The 17,646-nt window shown below is 33.5% G+C and overlaps 4 protein-coding genes across 5 annotated transcripts; 2 read left to right on the plus strand and 2 right to left on the minus strand.

Annotated features, from left to right (window-relative positions):
• Window positions 1-1,662: 1,662 nt before the first annotated feature.
• Window positions 1,663-2,287, plus strand: LOC110810037 (thylakoid soluble phosphoprotein). The gene has a single exon (XM_022036073.2). It carries the CDS (start codon window positions 1,834-1,836, stop codon window positions 2,104-2,106), a length of 273 nt encoding a protein of 90 aa, XP_021891765.1. The 5' UTR covers window positions 1,663-1,833; the 3' UTR covers window positions 2,107-2,287.
• A 2,448-nt stretch (window positions 2,288-4,735) lies between these two features.
• LOC148268989 (josephin-like protein) lies at window positions 4,736-8,800 on the minus strand. The gene is made up of 3 exons (XM_088212280.1): window positions 8,411-8,800; window positions 7,631-8,097; window positions 4,736-5,310 (listed from the first exon to the last, which is right to left on the minus strand). Exons 1-3 carry the CDS (start codon window positions 8,492-8,494, stop codon window positions 4,908-4,910), a joined length of 954 nt encoding a protein of 317 aa, XP_088068406.1. The 5' UTR covers window positions 8,495-8,800; the 3' UTR covers window positions 4,736-4,907.
• On the minus strand, window positions 7,960-14,142 carry LOC110810022 (Calcium-dependent lipid-binding (CaLB domain) family protein). Its single transcript, XM_022036050.2, has 2 exons — window positions 13,085-14,142; window positions 7,960-8,097 (listed from the first exon to the last, which is right to left on the minus strand). Exon 1 carries the CDS (start codon window positions 13,990-13,992, stop codon window positions 13,087-13,089), a length of 906 nt encoding a protein of 301 aa, XP_021891742.1. The 5' UTR covers window positions 13,993-14,142; the 3' UTR covers window positions 7,960-8,097; window positions 13,085-13,086.
• Window positions 14,143-14,553: 411 nt separating this feature from the next.
• Window positions 14,554-17,154, plus strand: RPL4 (ribosomal protein L4). 2 transcript variants are annotated; one of them, XM_022036013.2, is made up of 2 exons: window positions 14,554-15,496; window positions 16,710-16,848. In XM_022036013.2, exons 1-2 carry the CDS (start codon window positions 14,641-14,643, stop codon window positions 16,742-16,744), a joined length of 891 nt encoding a protein of 296 aa, XP_021891705.2. In that variant the 5' UTR covers window positions 14,554-14,640; the 3' UTR covers window positions 16,745-16,848. The 2 variants fall into 2 exon arrangements, with proteins under 2 accessions (XP_021891705.2, XP_021891706.2); XM_022036014.2 differs by having other exon boundaries at window positions 14,555-15,496; window positions 16,820-17,154.
• The last annotated feature ends 492 nt before the right edge of the window (window positions 17,155-17,646 follow it).

The following is a 17,646-nucleotide window of genomic DNA, read 5'->3' on the forward strand; positions in this document are numbered from 1 at the left end:
AATAATCTCTTATTAAATTAAAAAGTTTTTATACAAACCAATGTGATTTTAAGTGGTTAAGGATTAAAAAATTAAAAAAAAATAAGTATGTACTTTTCAAAAAAAAAAAGTATATAGTTATAATTAATATATACTATTTGCCTAATTATATTATCACATCATAGTTCAATACATACAAATAATATTTTGTAAGCATAATGTGAGTAGTTATTTATTAAATAATAATATTTTTTGTCAATAGTAAATATTGTTTTAGAGAAGATAAATTTTTTTTTTTTTGATATAATTCAAAATGAGTCAGGACTCTTAATCATACTTAACATTCATATATAATATATATAATTTAGACAATTTTAAAAACAAGTATAAACCCAAATTTATAATATGATATAATTTAATAAGATCCCTAATCTAATTGGTTTTGAAGTACGTCGTTAATCAAGATTATCTTGAACATGACTTAGAAATAATATAATTTTGAACTCACTAAGTACGAGATATAATTTAAATTTAATTTAAGAAATAATTCTAAATTTAATGTAAATATAATTTTATTTTTGTCACTAACTTCAATTTTGATATGATTTATTTTAAAATAAAAAAAAAACTTAATTTTAGTTTGGACTCAAATTTAGTCGGAATTGGACTTAAGATAAGAACAAAAAATTTATATTTATTGTTATAAAACTATTTAATGTTCTATCATATTGTGTGCACCAAATATAAAATAATGTATTATATAATGTCATATAAGTCTTCTACATTGGAATATATCTATATATACTGTATGCTAAAGTATATATCGAACACCATTATCAACACTATTTAAATTACCATTATATAACATGATCATTAGCATTGCGTGTGCACATAAAACATTCACACATATAATCAATGTCAATTTTATATTATGTTTGTTATATGTAGGATAATATTATCGTAATGGTCCTAAACTAGAAACTAACTATGATATACAAATCACTGTAAATTGTTATATATATGTATATGTATATATATATATATATTTCTGGTCTCCTAAATTCACTCAAACAGAGAGTGGTTAAAGACAGTTGATCCATACAGAGAAAATGGGTTAATCTGGGAAAAACATAAATCAATAAATGATTATAGTATACATATATATATATATATATACACATATAGTGAATTTTGAATGAATGAAATATATAAAACCAATATTTAGAGAAATTGACTTTGACACTCTTTGTACAAGTAGTTATACTGAAGAAGAAACTTTGAGGAGAAGAAAATAAAGATGGCTACGTTTTCTCTTGCCATTTCTTAAGGAAAACCTACTTTTAATTTTAATCCCACCAACCCTATTCATTTTTTTCCACTATTTCTAAATTACTTTTAAGTGGGTCGTTTTATAAGTTTAAGTAATTTCTGGGTCAAATAGTAACCTTAGATATGACTATAGAGAGAAAGATATATATAAGTATTCATATAGTATGTGGTATTCATATAGTGTATGTATATAAAGGGTAAGCTCACCAGGGAAATTGCTATGGGCTATCATTTTGCCACGTGTCAATCCCACATCCACTACAAACCAAAAATAATCATCCCCTCCTTCCATTTTCATTCTCTCAAAAAAAAAAAAAAAAAAAGAAAGAAAAAGAATGGCAAACCATGAAGATAAAGATAAGCCACTTGTGGAGAACTTGTGCCAGAAACACTCCCTGATATCATCCAACGGCTCAAAATTGATCTGAAAAACATACCCAAAACGAAATATATTCACCAATATTCCCCGAAAAAACTCCATCCTTCTTTGATAAAGTAAAGAGAGAAGAAGATAAGAAGATAACAATGGCGTCCATGCTGATTTCCTTCACTCCTGCAACTACAAGAGTTTATGCGGCCACAGCAGCGAAAGGCGTAGGTGGGTCGAAAGAAGAAAAGGGTTTTCTGGATTGGGTTCTGGGGAACTTGCAGAAGGAAGATCAGTTCTATGAAACTGATCCCATTCTGAAGAAGGTGGAGGAAAAGAATGAGGGATCCTCCAACAATGGCCGCAAGAACTCTGTGTCTGTTCCCCAGAAGAAGAAGGGTGGATTTGGTGGTCTGTTTGCCAAGAAATGAAATCTTGAACTTTCTTTTTCTAAAGAAAAAAAAAAAAAATTGAAATTTGGTGGGTTGATTTTTCTTCATTCTTGAAGCTTTTTTATTGAGCTCTGATTTCCCCTTGTCTCTCCATATGATATTACACTGCAATTTCACTTCAATATATATATATATACATATCTATTTTATTTTGTTGGAATATGAATTGAATCCAATTATTAGGCTTGTGTTTGGTTAAGTTAATGTTTAAACAGAACTAAGATTCTGATTATAAATTGAATGAGAATTTAACCAAACGCAGCCTTACTGTGTTTTGCATACATTTGAATTCCACCTAATTAGTCCTTGAAAATCTGAGTATATTTAAGATTAGAGTTTATATGGCTGTATGCTAGTGATGGTTTTGTCTGTTCAGACATTCGATTTAGTGGCTATGAGCTTTGAATCTAACTGGAATCAACAGAGAGTAATACCTATGGATTTCTATATTTCATGGAGGGGAAAAGATAGTGTATAGTAGTAATTCAATAACTTTGTTATACAATTATTATTTTTTAATCGAAAAAAGATTAGACAAGGGTTTTAATAAGTTGTGATTATCTAATTAAAAAAATATAGCCGCTATTAAATATTTTTTATCGATAAACGCAATAAGTTAATTGAAATTTAACTTTAAATTGATCACTGCAGTCTTATTAATGTACTACTGAACTAAGTTCTCGATCCTATTGAATTAAATATCATAAGTCGGGTATCACCAATTCATAATACACTTATAAAATAACGAATTTTGCATCTTCAATAAGATACATAATTTAATAAACTCGGTTAAACCCGTCATATGAGCTAACTTTGTTATTACAATCATTTGATTATTAAGAAATTATAGTAGGTAATTATTGAATTACAGTAAAATGTGTCATGCTCGATGCGAGAGAATATTTTATTTTGTTAATAAAATTACCGATATACACTAATTATAATAAAATCTACTAACGAATGTACACAAAATATATTTTCTATATTCAGTAACACATAAAATAGTTAGTGTCTCTTGGTTCATCTGTGGAGCTTGTTCTCCACCCAAATAACTTTTCCAATTATAAATGAAATTTCTAATGTTTAACACTTGTATTTGCATTTTGTTTAACCATAGACTGTGTATATATATATATATGTGTGTGTGTGTAAAGAAGCCAGATAGCACCCATTCTTTTCATAATTCATAGCATCACTTAACTTGGGGTAGCAGCAAATAAAGGAGCTTAGCCAGAAGAATCTATGGCTTTGTTTATTGTTTAGCTTAGTACCCCAATTACATGTATACAGACATATATGTATATATTGTAGGAGAGCCTTTTGTTTTCCAATTAAGAAAAGTAATTTAAGTAGTGAAAGAAAGAGGTAATGGGAATCATTTGAGAATATAAATAGAAAGAACCCACCCCTGTTTTTATGGGCTGCCATGGCCTAAAGTATGTAAGTGGTAAGTCACACGATGAAGATAATTATGACTGCTAACTGCTAAGATTCATATCATAATTATACTACATATAATATTGTACTAACTTTTTTTTTTAATAAATTTATGTTTTGCTTCTAATTTCGTATTCGATTTCTAGTTTTTTCGAGTGTTTTTTGTACATTATTTTTTATGTGAACATAAATCGACGCAATCAAACTACGTAAAATTTATGTCTTGTACTTCGTTGTTTGTTTCCTTCGTTCGCGTCCTAACAACGACATTCTTCCAATTTTTTTGCAGCCAATTTGAAACCAAATTATTCATGTCAACTTCGATATGAATTGACAGCAAATTAGCTGGCCTCTTGCTTTTTGATTATACTGCAGACGAGAATCCTAGCGAATCGAAACAGATTCAAATTTTTGACGACAAATCCCCTCGATCATGGATGCAAATTGGTTACTCACGTGCGGACCTGATGGTTGTCGAAGATGGGCGGCGAGTGAGGTTAACCTGAATTCTGACAAGCAGAATTGTCAAGTTTTGATTCTGTCCTGCATATAGCCAGGCATGCTTGGCCATTACAGTATCAAGAAAGCTAACAAACATAACATGTACATCTATATTTTGTTCTGCCCTGTTTTTGCTCTGACCTACTCTCTGTTTTTATTTTTCTCTCAAGAAAAATTTCATGAGCTTTCTCATTAGACAACGAGATTGGATCCCGGAGACAGGTATTTTTTGGTTTCTTTCAAGATTTTTTTGAAGAAAGTATATCGAACATGTCAATTAGTGTTGCTTCTTCAGTTGGACAAACTATATAAAAACAGAGGACATTCTTGAAGAATACCATTTTAATTAAATTTTGTTCTGTCCTGTTTTTGCTCTGCCCGACTCTCTGTTTTTCTTTTTCTGGAGAAAAATTTCTCGAGCTTTCTGATCGCGAACGAGATTCAATCCCAGAAACAAGTCTTCTAGGTTTTTTTTTTTTTTTCTCTCTCAAGATTTAGTGGAAGAAAGTATATGAAACATGTCAATTAATATTGCCTTTTGACATGGACAAAATTGATGAAAACAGAGGATATTCTTGAAAAACACCAGTATAATTAAATTAAATTCTAGCTTTTTCGGATCCGAATCCGGGTTTCTGCAGAGGTTTATATCCTCTAAAAAAGAAAAGGATAAGATTAAAATTCTTTGTTTTAACAATATATAAGATGGGTTTACAAATATTTCATGGATCAATACAGATTTCTGATAAAGAAGAAGTAACTTTTGTACACATAGGGGAATAAGATGATATACGTAGTCCACGAGACAACATTATTAACTAGGAAGTTTGTAGACAATTTTTTTAAGATGTTACAGAATTTGATCTTGGCAAAGATGAAGAAGAGTTGATGAACTCAATGCAGTCTTCTATGGCCTCATTTCTATGAGAATCAACAGGAGTTACAAACGGTTTCGATCTCCCAGACGAAGAAATTTTTGGAGATTTTCTCTTTTTCATTGCGATAAAACGCATACCTTTTGCAACTTTGGATTTAAGATGCTTGAAGAACGGGAGGGGTGAGAGTTCTGATCGTTTGGGAAGCCTTAATCCGCAATTACCGGTAATTCCCCTGTTTCGATCCATCGAGTTTTTCTTCCGGGAATCGGGTTCTTTTCCTTTAGCTGGTCTACGAGTAACTTGGGTACTTTCTGTTGTTGAGGTTGCCGCCATTGATGGGGTTGGATTGGACAGAGGAGAAGCAGAATGTTATAGATGATGTCAAAGGAAGAAATTGAAAGCAGAGCGAATAGAATAAGTGGGAGTCATTTTGGACATATAAAAACAGAGGGTCCTAACTCCTAACATACTAAGATTAGTAGGAAAATAAAATGTGTACACAATAAACATCCACATATTACATATACACATACCCACATGTACACACACACACACACACACGTATATATATACATGACGTAAATTTAAGAGTAGCGAAAGGTTTGGTGTAATCAAATTCAAACACAGATAATGGTTTTGAGTCTTTACTCTTTGGTAACTTTTGAAACATGCATGAGTAGTGTATACTTGCAGCTCACTTTTAGCTTCGACGCAGTGGAATAATGTAATATACTCTTTTATAAACATTAAATATAATATAATACATTTTTGTTAAAAAAATAAAATTGCAATTAGAACATAGTCAAAACATATAATATATTGCTTTACCAAAGGTTAAAATAAAATTACTGAAATTACAAAAAAAAAAATTAAACCAGATGTATTAAATCTTGAAAACCCAGAAAAATAAAACTATATATTTTGCTATTTTTCAAACTTAACAAATAGTAAAAAGTTAAGATGAGCGTACTACAATTTATAAGCTTATTTTACTGAACAGCAAGATGCTCTTTATGCAAGATTACAAACTGAAAGATGAGATTTTTACTGCTGTTGGGAGGTCTCTGATGGGGGGCAATCAATTCTTCTGCGCGAACAAAGTACATACCAGAGACTGGTAACTTTATGTGGAAATATGTTATGGTGATTTGATGATTTATATCAAATATATATATATATATATATATATACATTGCGTCCGTGTGCGTGTGTATATATACATGTATATATAGTTACTATTACAATAAAAACTAAGCATATATATTTCCCAAATCAATTAGTGATGGAAGATTATTGTCTTTTCAACTGAGGTTGTGACCAAAAACAAAATAGGTGTCAATGGTGGGTACCAAAAGAATAAAGGAAACTGTCTCCCCGTCAGAACCCTCCACTTATGTTAAAACAAGGGGTTAGTGCAGGCTTAACCAGTGATTAGAAATAAATTATACACTGTTTGCAAATGAAAATATGTGATTATTATTTGTTTGGAAATATATGGTTCTTCATTGTTGCCTTGAGCACTGCATCGTGTATTATTTATTACTATTTTTGGAATTAAAGTTAAATTTTTTTATTAAATTCATTGGTGAAGTGAAAATCAATTCGATTATTACGTTGTGAAAATTCTTTTTAGTGAAACTCAGAACAAAGCATTTCAAATTTATTAATTTGAAGCTTAATATCCTCTAATTGAATTTTAAGATTACATTTGCAGACCAACTTCAATAAAGTTTCTGAATTTATCCAAATGTAAGTTAAATTTATGTTACTACAGATATTAAAATTTTTTAATTTATATGGATCGTCGTACAAGATAAATTCTGATTCATTTTAATTAAACTTCTTTTTCATGAATCTTGGAATTCTTCTCACTTACAAGAAAATAATTCAGTTCCGGAGCCAAAGATCATGGTTCTTGAATAAGAAATTGAAAGGATTTTTGAGCATCTTCGGATTTAGGTATTGTAGTCAATGTATGGAGCTATATACCTTCCGGAGATTTTCTGTTTAGAAAGATTATAACTTGAGTAAATTAAAGAGAAGAACAACCAAGATAAGAAGAAACTCACATTAGGCAAAATAAGAAATTCTCACTAAAATATATGCAAACTGATTACAACTGCTACATATCCATCTCTATTTATCAGAGACAAGACTAAATTATTTACGTTCATCTGCTTTGCTTAGAGCAGAGTTACAGAGTAGTCTTCAACACAGGTAAAATTAGAAGAAGGGTATGATGAAAAAAGTTCAGAAGTTCTAATCACAGCGTAAAATAATGACTTGGGTCAGAAGCTCACAGATTGATTTCACCTGCAAATCTATTAGGCTAAAATCGATGATCAAAATCCATCAGGTAAGATATTTTGATAATTTGAAATAAAATGATCAATCTAAAAGGATGCGATATGCACAACCTTAGTCTATCACAGTCTAAAATAATAAGTTAGATGACCAATTTTCCAAAAGCTTAACCCATGAAAAAGAGCTCTATTTATTATTTATACTCTAAAACGAAACATAGATCTTGAGATCCACCATATCTTATGCTAAAATTTAAGTAAACAAATTTTATACCTAACTCCGTCGTCAAAAATAGAGTAGATAACTAATAATTTCAAATGGACAATCTATTATTTCTTTATACTCTTAACACACAATTTATGATTCAAATCAATAAAACTCACTGTTTATCATTCATGACAAGCAAAATCTCCCCACCAATTCCAATGATGCTATCCAAGAATTCCTGAACGTCTTCGCTATCTTTAAAAGACTGAGGAGTAGCAAGATCACTATCCAAATTATACCAAACCCCATTGATCTTCCTCAGTGTAACCCAGTGTCTGCCTCTCCAAATCCCTCCATACCGCCTCACGGGAACATTTAGCACAATACCCATCAAAGTTTCCTCCACATCAATCCCATCAAGATCAATGGAAGAAGCTCCATTTCGCTTGTCGTGCCAAATTACTGTCTTCCCTTCCTTTTCAAGGGCTGCAATGAGTACATTTATGTCATAGTTTCCTGTAATTGAGTTATGATGAGGCTTGAAGAGCAAAGATAATGGTGTCCAAGCTTCTCTGTTTGGATCGTCAGCAACAAGTTTCTCACCAATTGCATTCAAGCTTGCTCGAGTAAACGCATCCCTTTTCTGAATTACAAATTAAAAATTCATAATGCAGTGATGACACTGCATGAATATAATAAAAAATTAACACTAATAATTACTGGAAAAGAAACAAAAATCGATATTTTTGTTGCCCTAGAAAACTAGTTATCCTGACTGAATTAAGCACAAGCAGTTTGCTTTATAAACAAATTGGGGATATGGATTCTCATGGTAGCCCATTTGTTTACCTCCAAATAAATTTGAACAATCGGAAAATGATAAATTCTATGCTCATCTGATTACATTTTTTCACCAACCAAACAGAGCTTCGGTTAAAAAGAATCAAGAAAAAAACCTGGAAGAGATTGTTGAGCGAGTGTAAGAGACAAAATTGCAATCTCTGCCTCTCGTGATAGATTCGAGCATCTTCACTCGCCATTTTCGAAGAGAACAATTCAGAATTCTTCCGGGGAAATCGAAAGTCAAAGCTTGGTCGAAAGATTGTACAGATGGAAATTAGATTTACGGGAGAATTTTGAGTTGTTAGGTTTTCATTTGTGGGTAAGGCAGGGGAGATTTATCAGTGATTACTTGAAAATTTGGCGCATAATCTCACGCGCTCAGACAGCGCCAAGTCTTAATCACCGAGTTAGATGGTACCGGCGAGTCCGTCTCCCACTGTGAAGTGCCAGAAAACAATAACTACCTCGTCGATTAAGGAGGAAGGTAATAAACCCTTTTTTTCTTTTTTTAAAAATATATTTTTAATTAAATTTTTTGAATTTAAATTTATATTTTAAATTACTGCCATGAGAAAAAAATATTATTAATTTATTATAGGTATAGGATTATACGTAATTTATTGTGTTTTTAATTATTTTTTATCTCAAATTAAAATAACATTTAATAATTTAAACCTATAAAACTTATATTCTGAATAAATAATTATTTATATAAAAACTTCAATTAACGATTAACTAGAAATTTAAGTGGAAATTACTGCTTTAATCCTTAGTTATTTTTATATTAAAGTTTGATTTAAATTTTTTTTAAAATTATAATTTACTTCTTAAATTTATAAAATTATTTCAGTTCATATATAATTGTGAAAGTTTTGGTATAAAGTTTGTACTTTTTATAATAATTATATATTCAATTTATAAATTTAATAAAAAAATATATTTATTTAAATTCAAATAAATATAATAACATGTACTAAAAGAAAAAGATATTTGTAATAATTTCTTTTTTAATTAAAAATTTGTACTAAATTTCTTTTCTATTTTTTTTTTTAAATTTGTAGTGCTTAAATATAAATATTATAATTTCCATATCCTCAAATAACACACTAAGAACTTTAGTTATTTCTATAAAAAATTATATTTTAAAAAATTTTATAAACTTTTTTTAAGTGATAATAAAATACATTAAAAAAGAAAAAAAAAAAAGTTTGCAATAACAATTTTTTGTGATTTTTTTTTTCGAATTCTAAATATTAAACATAAATATTTCATTTTTTTTTTATATTCCCAAATAAAATGGTAAGAACTTTGTTATTTCTACAAAAAAAAATTACATTAAAAAAATTAAATTTTGAAATGATTTTATAATTTAATAAACTTACATGTAAAAAAATGACTTCGAGTAAATAAAAAATGTAGGTTATAAGGTTCAAATAATAAATTAATAATTTATTTTAAATCTAAACATAAATTAAATAAATGAATAATAATAATGAGATTTAACCACAATATGCCCAAGGGTCTGTTATTTATAGAGACATATATTTACAGTTAAAATAATTACTTAATCATATCTAACAAAATATATAACTATACTTATAAAATTTAGCAATTTATTTATATTTCTTTAAATAAGATACATTCACATAAAAACTAAAGCACCATGCTGAGTACAACCAGTACATACCATTTTTTTTTAAACTTTCAATACACACATGAATATGAGTAGGATAAAATTGGAATGAAATAGATATATAAACACAGTAGACAGGTTGTTTATTACTAAGCAAAAATGCATAAAGGAATGAATTATCTCAACTCCAAGATACAGGCATCACATGCCACTAGGAGCTATGGATTACATATTGCATAAGTTTTCTGTAATCAAACAGCCGCAGCAAAGGCAGGCCATATTGCCAATTCCCTTGCAAGGGAACATTCTAAAAACCATGAGACAAGACAAATGTTTGAGAGCAAAAACGATTTAATCAACGAGTTTAGGATCAACAAATCAATGCGTAATTTGCTCTTATGGTTGGCAAGTGGAGCTGGGTCAAGCCTGAAAGTGAGAATTTCTCTAGAATTGGTAGACTTCTTGCGATAGCTAGTTTGGAAGTCCTGTGTCCAAACTAAGTTTAAAAGATCTTGCCGCAGGTCACTGCAGATCAACACCCTATTTACATTCATCTTCATGGCATAAAGTGGGGCCTGAGGCCAACCCCTTTCTGGTTTGAAAACAAATGTCTTAAGGTGGTAAGGTTCAGTTATCTAGCCGGCTCATGTTGGTCCCCCATATTGAGGGTCAGTGGATATTAAGGATTTCAAGCTCATTAGCTTGGTGGGTGCATCAACAAACTTTTAGCTAAGGTTCTTCTCAGCAGATTAAGTGGGGTTGTTGCTTTTGTAGTGGAGGAAGCCCAAAATGCTTTTGCGGAGGATACCAAATTCTTGATGCTACTTTTAGCTAATGAGGTGGTGATTTTCATTTTTACATAATAGGGCTTCTGCAAGCTAGGTGTTGAGAGAACTTATAATCATGTCTCTGATCTTTGTTTACTTTTGAGGAGAATGGTTTTTTTGTCCCAAATTGTGCAAATGAATCAAAGGATGCATTTCGAACCCTTCCTCTATTTTCCTTGTTAGGAATCCTAAATTCTTACACTCCTCTAAAAGGCGTTAGGCAAAGCGACCCTCTCTCTCATTTCTCTTCATTTATGTCATGGAGGCTTTTGAGAGGATGCTTCTGCAAGCTAGAGCTTGTAATCTCATTGAAGATCTCACGTTAGCAGCAGGGACTCTAGAAAAGAGCTTAGTCGCTTAACTTACAGATGGTACTTTATATTATTTGAATGCCTAAAAATGGATTTATTTACGAACATAATATCCATCTTTACATGCTTCAAAGCAATATCTAGCCTTCTCATCAATTCGAATAAGTCAAAATTCGGCTCTTCGCGGTTGGAGTGGATGAATTTGAAAACATTTAGTTTGTTGGTTGCTCCGCTACTTCAAATATCTTTGCTCGTCCCTCTGAGTCCAAATTGCCTAAATTTTTTGAAATTTAATTATATTAAATATAGAACTATTATCCCATTCAGAAGTGTATTATTATATTTTTAATAACCTTATTGACTTTATTCTTTTTAGTATTTAGTTTTCTTATGTGAATTAGTAGTAATACTTCCTAATCTTATTATTATTTATATTTCTTAATTTAATCCTATTCAAGAAATGTTACTTAGGAAGCATTATAAGTATCTTCTTGATTTTACTTTTGCAAGAGATGTCACTTGTTCAATAAAATATTTTGGGAATTATCAATTCTTCAGCTGTCTCATGCGATTAAATCGTTAAGATGATATTTAAGATTTCTCAAATATGATGTCTAAAGAACACTAGGTGTGATATCTAGATTTTTGTCCCTATATCCTTAAATAGGCAAATCAATCCTACTTTGTCCTACATCATCCTTAATGTCAAGTTTAAGGATCTTAGTACTCCCACCAGCAAGATGGAGAAGAGATTAACGTGTCAGAAGAAGATCTACCTCTCTAAAGGTAGAAGGTCCGCTCTCGTCAGAAGTACTCTATGCAATTTGCCAATCCTCTCCTTAATTTGTATTCAAATAGAGGTGCTATTTCCTTTGGAGGCTCTAGCAAGCTGAGGAATACTACCCTGTGGCTTGGGATGTGTTAAAAGACTATTTTTTTTGGAGAGTCTTCTATCCTACCATTTGGACTATGGTGCTTGTGACTGCCTGAGGCCATATACAAAGAACGGGTTGTCCTTAGCGAGCTACTTCTACAGTAACTTCCTTTCTCAAAATGGCATCATCATGAGATCTCCGTCAAAGTATATTTTGAAGAAAAAAGCTTCCTCTCATGCTTCTGTCTTTAATTGGGAAGCTACTTGCAGTAAAATCCTCACAATGGATAACTTAAGGAAGCATGGCATAGTCATTTTCTGTGGGTGCTCAATGTACATGCATAAATGTGAATCCCCAAACCATCTCCTTTGGTGTGTAGAGACTAGAAGGTTATAAGATTCATGTCTATCCTTCCCAAATTAGTCATGGCATGTCAGTAATTCGATTTTGGTCATCAATGAATCGTGGGCTTGGGATGGCACAGTGACGAGCAAGTCTAGAGTTATCTTCCTCATTACATTGGCTACCGCTTGGTTATCTGGAAAGAAAGGAACGGGAAGGTTTCATATAGCATTGTCTCCTTCTCCTAGCAATGGAAACCAATGATTCGACACCTAAAATATTTCGTTCAATGGTCATCCTCTTAGCACTGAACAGCATTTAGAAACCTTCTAGATATCTTGCTTTCTAGTAGCAATATGTAAAGCTTTTTTTTTTTTTTTTTTTTTCGTTTTATTTGGGCCTTGTTTATATAATTACCGTTTTCCTCTAAAAGAAGTACAAGAATCAGCATTGTAAACTACCAAATTACTAACCTAAGACCCATCACCTAGTTCCAGAAACAGCATTAAAGAACATAGAAAATGCCACAATCAAAAGAAAGCAAACAAATAAAGGGAAAACACGATCAATAATCTCATTTTACATTGTCACTTATAGCTTTCAAGTTTTCAACTGTGATCTTCATGCTCTTAGAATTCTATATTAACAGGCAATGAAAGAAAACCACAGATATCAGAAGACATATATATACACTAGTAAGCGATATAGTTCATCAAACCATTACAATTAAAACACAGCCAGCAGCCTATAACATTAAACACATATTAGATTCTAATAAGAGCTTAAAAACGTTAATTACCCTCAATAATTACGGCGATAATCACCGCCATAAGTGTAACTCTCCTTTGTTACGGTCTCGCTTTCAGCCTTATCTGTAGCTTTCTCGTCTTCCAAACTCAATCCTCCCATCCCCTTCTGCAACTGCCTCTGATCGTACGGTGAATAATCAACGGGTGCCGACGGCCCACTTGGCATGCCATAATTGGAGGCTCGAGGAGGCGGCGGCTTGTGATCATCCGATGAAGATAAATCAACAGGAGCGGAGGGGCCACCTGGCAGGCCGTAATTGGGCGGTCTAGGGTAGAATGGCCGTGGCGGAGCGTAATAGTAGCTCGAGTAGTACTGATCAGAGTAGGCGTACGGGGAGGGCGCGTATTCCCGGTAAGGGCGTACTGGAGAAGCTGCCACAGGAGGGGGAGGAGGGGCAGAGGAGTAATAATAGCTACTTTGAGGGGCATTATAGTCATCATGATATTGAGGTGACGATGATGGCGGTGGTGGTGGAGGGGGAGATGGCCGCTCCCTGAGCACGAGCTTTACACGGATTTTACCCTGCGGTCGACCCGAGGGACGGATCAGCTCGAGCGCGGGGAGCAAGATGGGTGACTCGTCCGAGTCAACAAGGTGAGCAAGCGAGATTTGAGCAGAGCCGACGAGAGGCTTGAGAGTTTCGGAGGGCCTAGAGTGAAAGATCTCGAGGGTAAGGACCGAGTCGCGGATCGGGCGAGTAACGGGGAGGGTGAGACGCTGGTTCCAGACGGGACGGGTGGAGCCTGAATCGTCCGAGTGGGTAGCGACTCGGTGGTCCGAGTCGAGGTACAAAACGACGTAGGGTTTGAGATCGCCGTTTCGCCAGTTGACGTTCTTTAGGTGTTTCGCGGATACTACGGTGACGTCTAAGTCGAGGGGGTTTGAAGAGGCTGCCATGATGCGGTGCGTTTTGGGCGGTTGAGATAGAGAGACGGTGGTTGTTACTAAAATGAGCCGGGAGTGCGAAGGATTACGAAAGAGAGAGCGTGAAGGCAGAAAATTAAATAGACAGATACACGGCGAAGAAGGGATAATGTCGCTTTCACGGGAAGTAAAACAGCTGGTAATTTCACCAGCTGCGCGGATTTTCTATTTATTTATTTTTTTCACTTCTCTAATATGAAAATTTTCGAAAATAAAAATTAAACTTTCAAAATTTACATAAATTAATAATTTAATTAAAGTTTATAAATATGCTGATTGCGGATGATTTAAAACTTAAAACTTGATTAACATATGATTAATACATTAATTTAATTATTAACAGTCTTTTGCTGTGCTGTGTGTAATGATAAAGAATTTATAAAATTTACCTCTTTAGTGATTAATTAATTGATTAATATGATTTTTCATGTGTATTATAACAAAATAGAAAAGAATATTTATAATTTTTTTTAATAAAAATATATATTTCATTAATTAAGTTAACCGACATAAATTAGGAGAATTTTATAACAAAAATAAATGGAAATGCACAACGGATAGGCCATGGTCAGTGGATAACAACAGTTCCTGCTGCGTTTTCTTCTCTCTATCCCCTCAACAATGGCTACCTCTGCAACCATTTCTCTCTCCTTCTTCTCCTCTTCTCTCTTCCTCTCCTCCCCCCACCAGACCCCCAAGACCTTCGTTTCTCTCACAAAACCCAGCTCCCTAAAAACCCAAACGACAAAGTCTCTTTCCGTCTCCTCCGAGCTCGCCACCCTCCCAATCCTCTCCTTCACCGGAGAGAAGATCGGGGAGACCTACCTCGACCTCAAGTCGGCCCCGGCGGAGACCGCCCGGGCTGTTGTTCACCGAGCCATCATCACTGACCAGCAAAACAAGCGCCGTGGCACCGCCTCCACCCTCACCAGGGGTGAAGTTAGCGGCGGCGGTAGGAAGCCCTACCCACAAAAGAAGACGGGTCGGGCTCGTCGGGGATCCAATAGAACCCCGCTCCGGCCCGGTGGTGGGGTCATATTCGGGCCCAAGCCGCGGGATTGGTCCATTAAAATCAACAAGAAGGAGAAGCGACTGGCAATATCAACGGCATTATCCAGTGCCGTCCAGAGCACCGTTGTTGTGGAGGATTTCGGGGACAAGTTTGAAAAACCGAAGACGACGGAGTTTATTGCGGCGATGAAGAGGTGGGGATTGGACCCGAAGGAGAAAGCTATGTTTTTTATGATGGATGTGGCAGAGAATGTGATATTGTCAAGCAGGAATATAGGAACATTGAGGATGTTGACTCCGAGGACTTTGAATTTGTTTGACGTCTTGGATTCTGATAGGCTGGTGTTGACTCCGGATTCTGTGGATTTTTTGAATGCGAGGTATGGGGTGGGTAATGAGGAAAGCGAGGATGATGATGAGCAGGAGGATGATGGAGAGGAAGAGGAAGGGGAAGGTGTTGATGAAGGTTTGTGATTTTATTCCAGTATATCTGTATTTTTCTTTTCTTTTTTTCTTTTTTGGATTCAATGTCTTACATTCCATCATCTTAAATACTTTTGACTAATTTTAACAGGTAGAATTGAATCGTGAATTTCATATCTGAATTTACTTTTATATTGAATTTGGTTGACATTATACTTCTATGGAATAGAGATGATAATATAATACAATAGTACAGAAATTTGAATGAAAGTATTCTTTTAGTTTTAAATTCATTTAATATTCAATTCAGAGTTAGTTATTTTCATGATTCATTACATAACTCGTGGAAATGCAAATTTATGGACTTGAAACCAAAGATATGAATGAAAATGTGCATCAGATTTGTAAATTTTGATTAACTTCTACATATCAAGGTAGTAAATTTAGTTGTTCTAGTATTAGTTTTTGATAGTATCTTGATGCTTACGGTTACAAATATCTTTTAACGTTAAACCTTGAAGGTACTATCGAATTTTACTTCTTATCTCTTGTCAAAGTGGGAGATGTATCATCCCAAATTCAAGTAGGGAGTAGGAAAGCTTAAACATTAAAAAAAAAAGGTATATTGTAATTATCCATTTCAAGACTGATGTTGAAATTAACTAGGAAATAGTAATAACAAATAGGATGAGAAAGAAGGAAAAAGGTCATAAAAGGAATCAAGGATGAACTAGTGGGAGTTCAAGTATGGAAATTAATGGAAGACATGAATTGGATGAGAATTGAACCAAATAGGCTGTAGTAGAATTAGATTATGGAGCTCCAAAGAACTGGACCCCAATGGTATGAAGTGATGTGGTTTTGCTCAACATTTATTAGTATGTTGGGTGTGATGTGATATAGAAGCTTTTCCTGCAGTAATATTGGTTTATAGCTTGAAGTGGCAATCACATAGAAGTAAATACAGAAGATAATGAAGCCAGTAAAAAGTAGAATGGTAATGTTGCTACGCAAATATAACACCCTTCTGTGAATTAAAGCATGCGTCCTTTGTTCATTGTTAAATCTTATGAGTTGCCGTATATAAAGCTTGTTATGAAAGGCTATGAATGGATTCTCAGAGCTTTGAAACCGGGTTTGAAGGCGGGTAATTATTATCCAGAATCAGAAATAAGTGCTTTTTTAACTTTGTATTCATGGTTAATAATATCATCACGGACTCGCCCTTACTAGGAATGTGATTGTATAACCTGCAGACCATCTTCCTTCGACTGTCTCTAAAGATTGGTAACTTGTATCAGCCAGATAGATGTCAGTTTGGAATATTTTCAACTGATCCTTTCTCATTCTTCAACATGTGCAATAGGAACTGATGCAGGACAATGATAGAGAGGAGTGACGTTATCATCCTTTTCTAGATTGACTGAAAACTTGGCATCCTTTGCGCGACACGTGAGAAGATTACTGCTGTGCCCAAGTTAATGGTAATTTCTGTTGCAGGGTGCTGCTTCATTTTATTGCAGGCCGGTTTTGGTATGATTTTCTGTGTATTTTTGTATCAATTTGCACACCCTCTTTTGCAAATATATCTAGTTAGGTATTCTACATTGCAATTTGGTCAAGTGTTGATTCCCAGTTCTCACCCCTCACCTTTGGCATTGATACTGTTTTGCTGCGTATTCATTCAATTCTTTTGGGCTATCTGTTTTGTCCTTTAGATTTTGCAGTTCTTAGCCGTGTGGTTTGCTGTTTTGTCCTTATGTTCCGACCCCCCTGTCCTCCATATCAGAAATTGTAGGTTGCTTCTAATGGTTCTTCTTGCTATGTACGTGTAGAGGTTGCGAATCGGAGTGATGCCAAATCTATACAGCTTCATTTTTTTTTTTTTTTGTGAAAATTCATACTTAAAGAAAGCAGAGATCCGTTTACGAAATGATAGAAATTCAAAATAATATCTCAATATATGAATAAAATTCATGAATAATTTTTTTTCTTTGTAATAATTAAACTGGATGCCGTATTTATAGTCATTAAAATACACCATTCTCTCCCACTTTGTAAGAGTTTTGAAATGTTGAAGTCTGAAAAACTATCAAATTAAAATTTCTAACTTTGTAATTAAATTATCTTCGTCCGGGATCAAAATATCTCAATCTCTGGCTGGGAAATGTTGACTCTGACCTTGGAAGGAAT

This window comes from Carica papaya, chromosome 2 (assembly GCF_054855325.1).
Source record: "Carica papaya isolate Zhongbai chromosome 2, ASM5485532v1, whole genome shotgun sequence".
NCBI lineage: Eukaryota > Viridiplantae > Streptophyta > Magnoliopsida > Brassicales > Caricaceae > Carica > Carica papaya.

Excerpts from the sequence above, each read along its gene's own strand:
- LOC110810037 (XM_022036073.2), top strand. The coding sequence starts at position 1,834 with ATGGCGTCCATGCTGATTTCCTTCACTCCTGCAACTACAAGAGTTTAT.
- LOC110810022 (XM_022036050.2), bottom strand. The coding sequence starts at position 13,992 with ATGGCAGCCTCTTCAAACCCCCTCGACTTAGACGTCACCGTAGTATCC.
- RPL4 (XM_022036013.2), top strand. The coding sequence starts at position 14,641 with ATGGCTACCTCTGCAACCATTTCTCTCTCCTTCTTCTCCTCTTCTCTC. Across the intron at positions 15,497-16,709 it reads AGGGGAAGGTGTTGATGAAG|ACCATCTTCCTTCGACTGTC; the intron begins GTTTGTGATTTT and ends TATAACCTGCAG.
- LOC148268989 (XM_088212280.1), bottom strand. The coding sequence starts at position 8,494 with ATGGCGAGTGAAGATGCTCGAATCTATCACGAGAGGCAGAGATTGCAA. Across the intron at positions 8,098-8,410 it reads CGCTCAACAATCTCTTCCAG|AAAAGGGATGCGTTTACTCG; the intron begins GTTTTTTTCTTG and ends TTTGTAATTCAG. Across the intron at positions 5,311-7,630 it reads CTTGTCATGAATGATAAACA|TTCTGCTTCTCCTCTGTCCA; the intron begins GTGAGTTTTATT and ends TCATCTATAACA.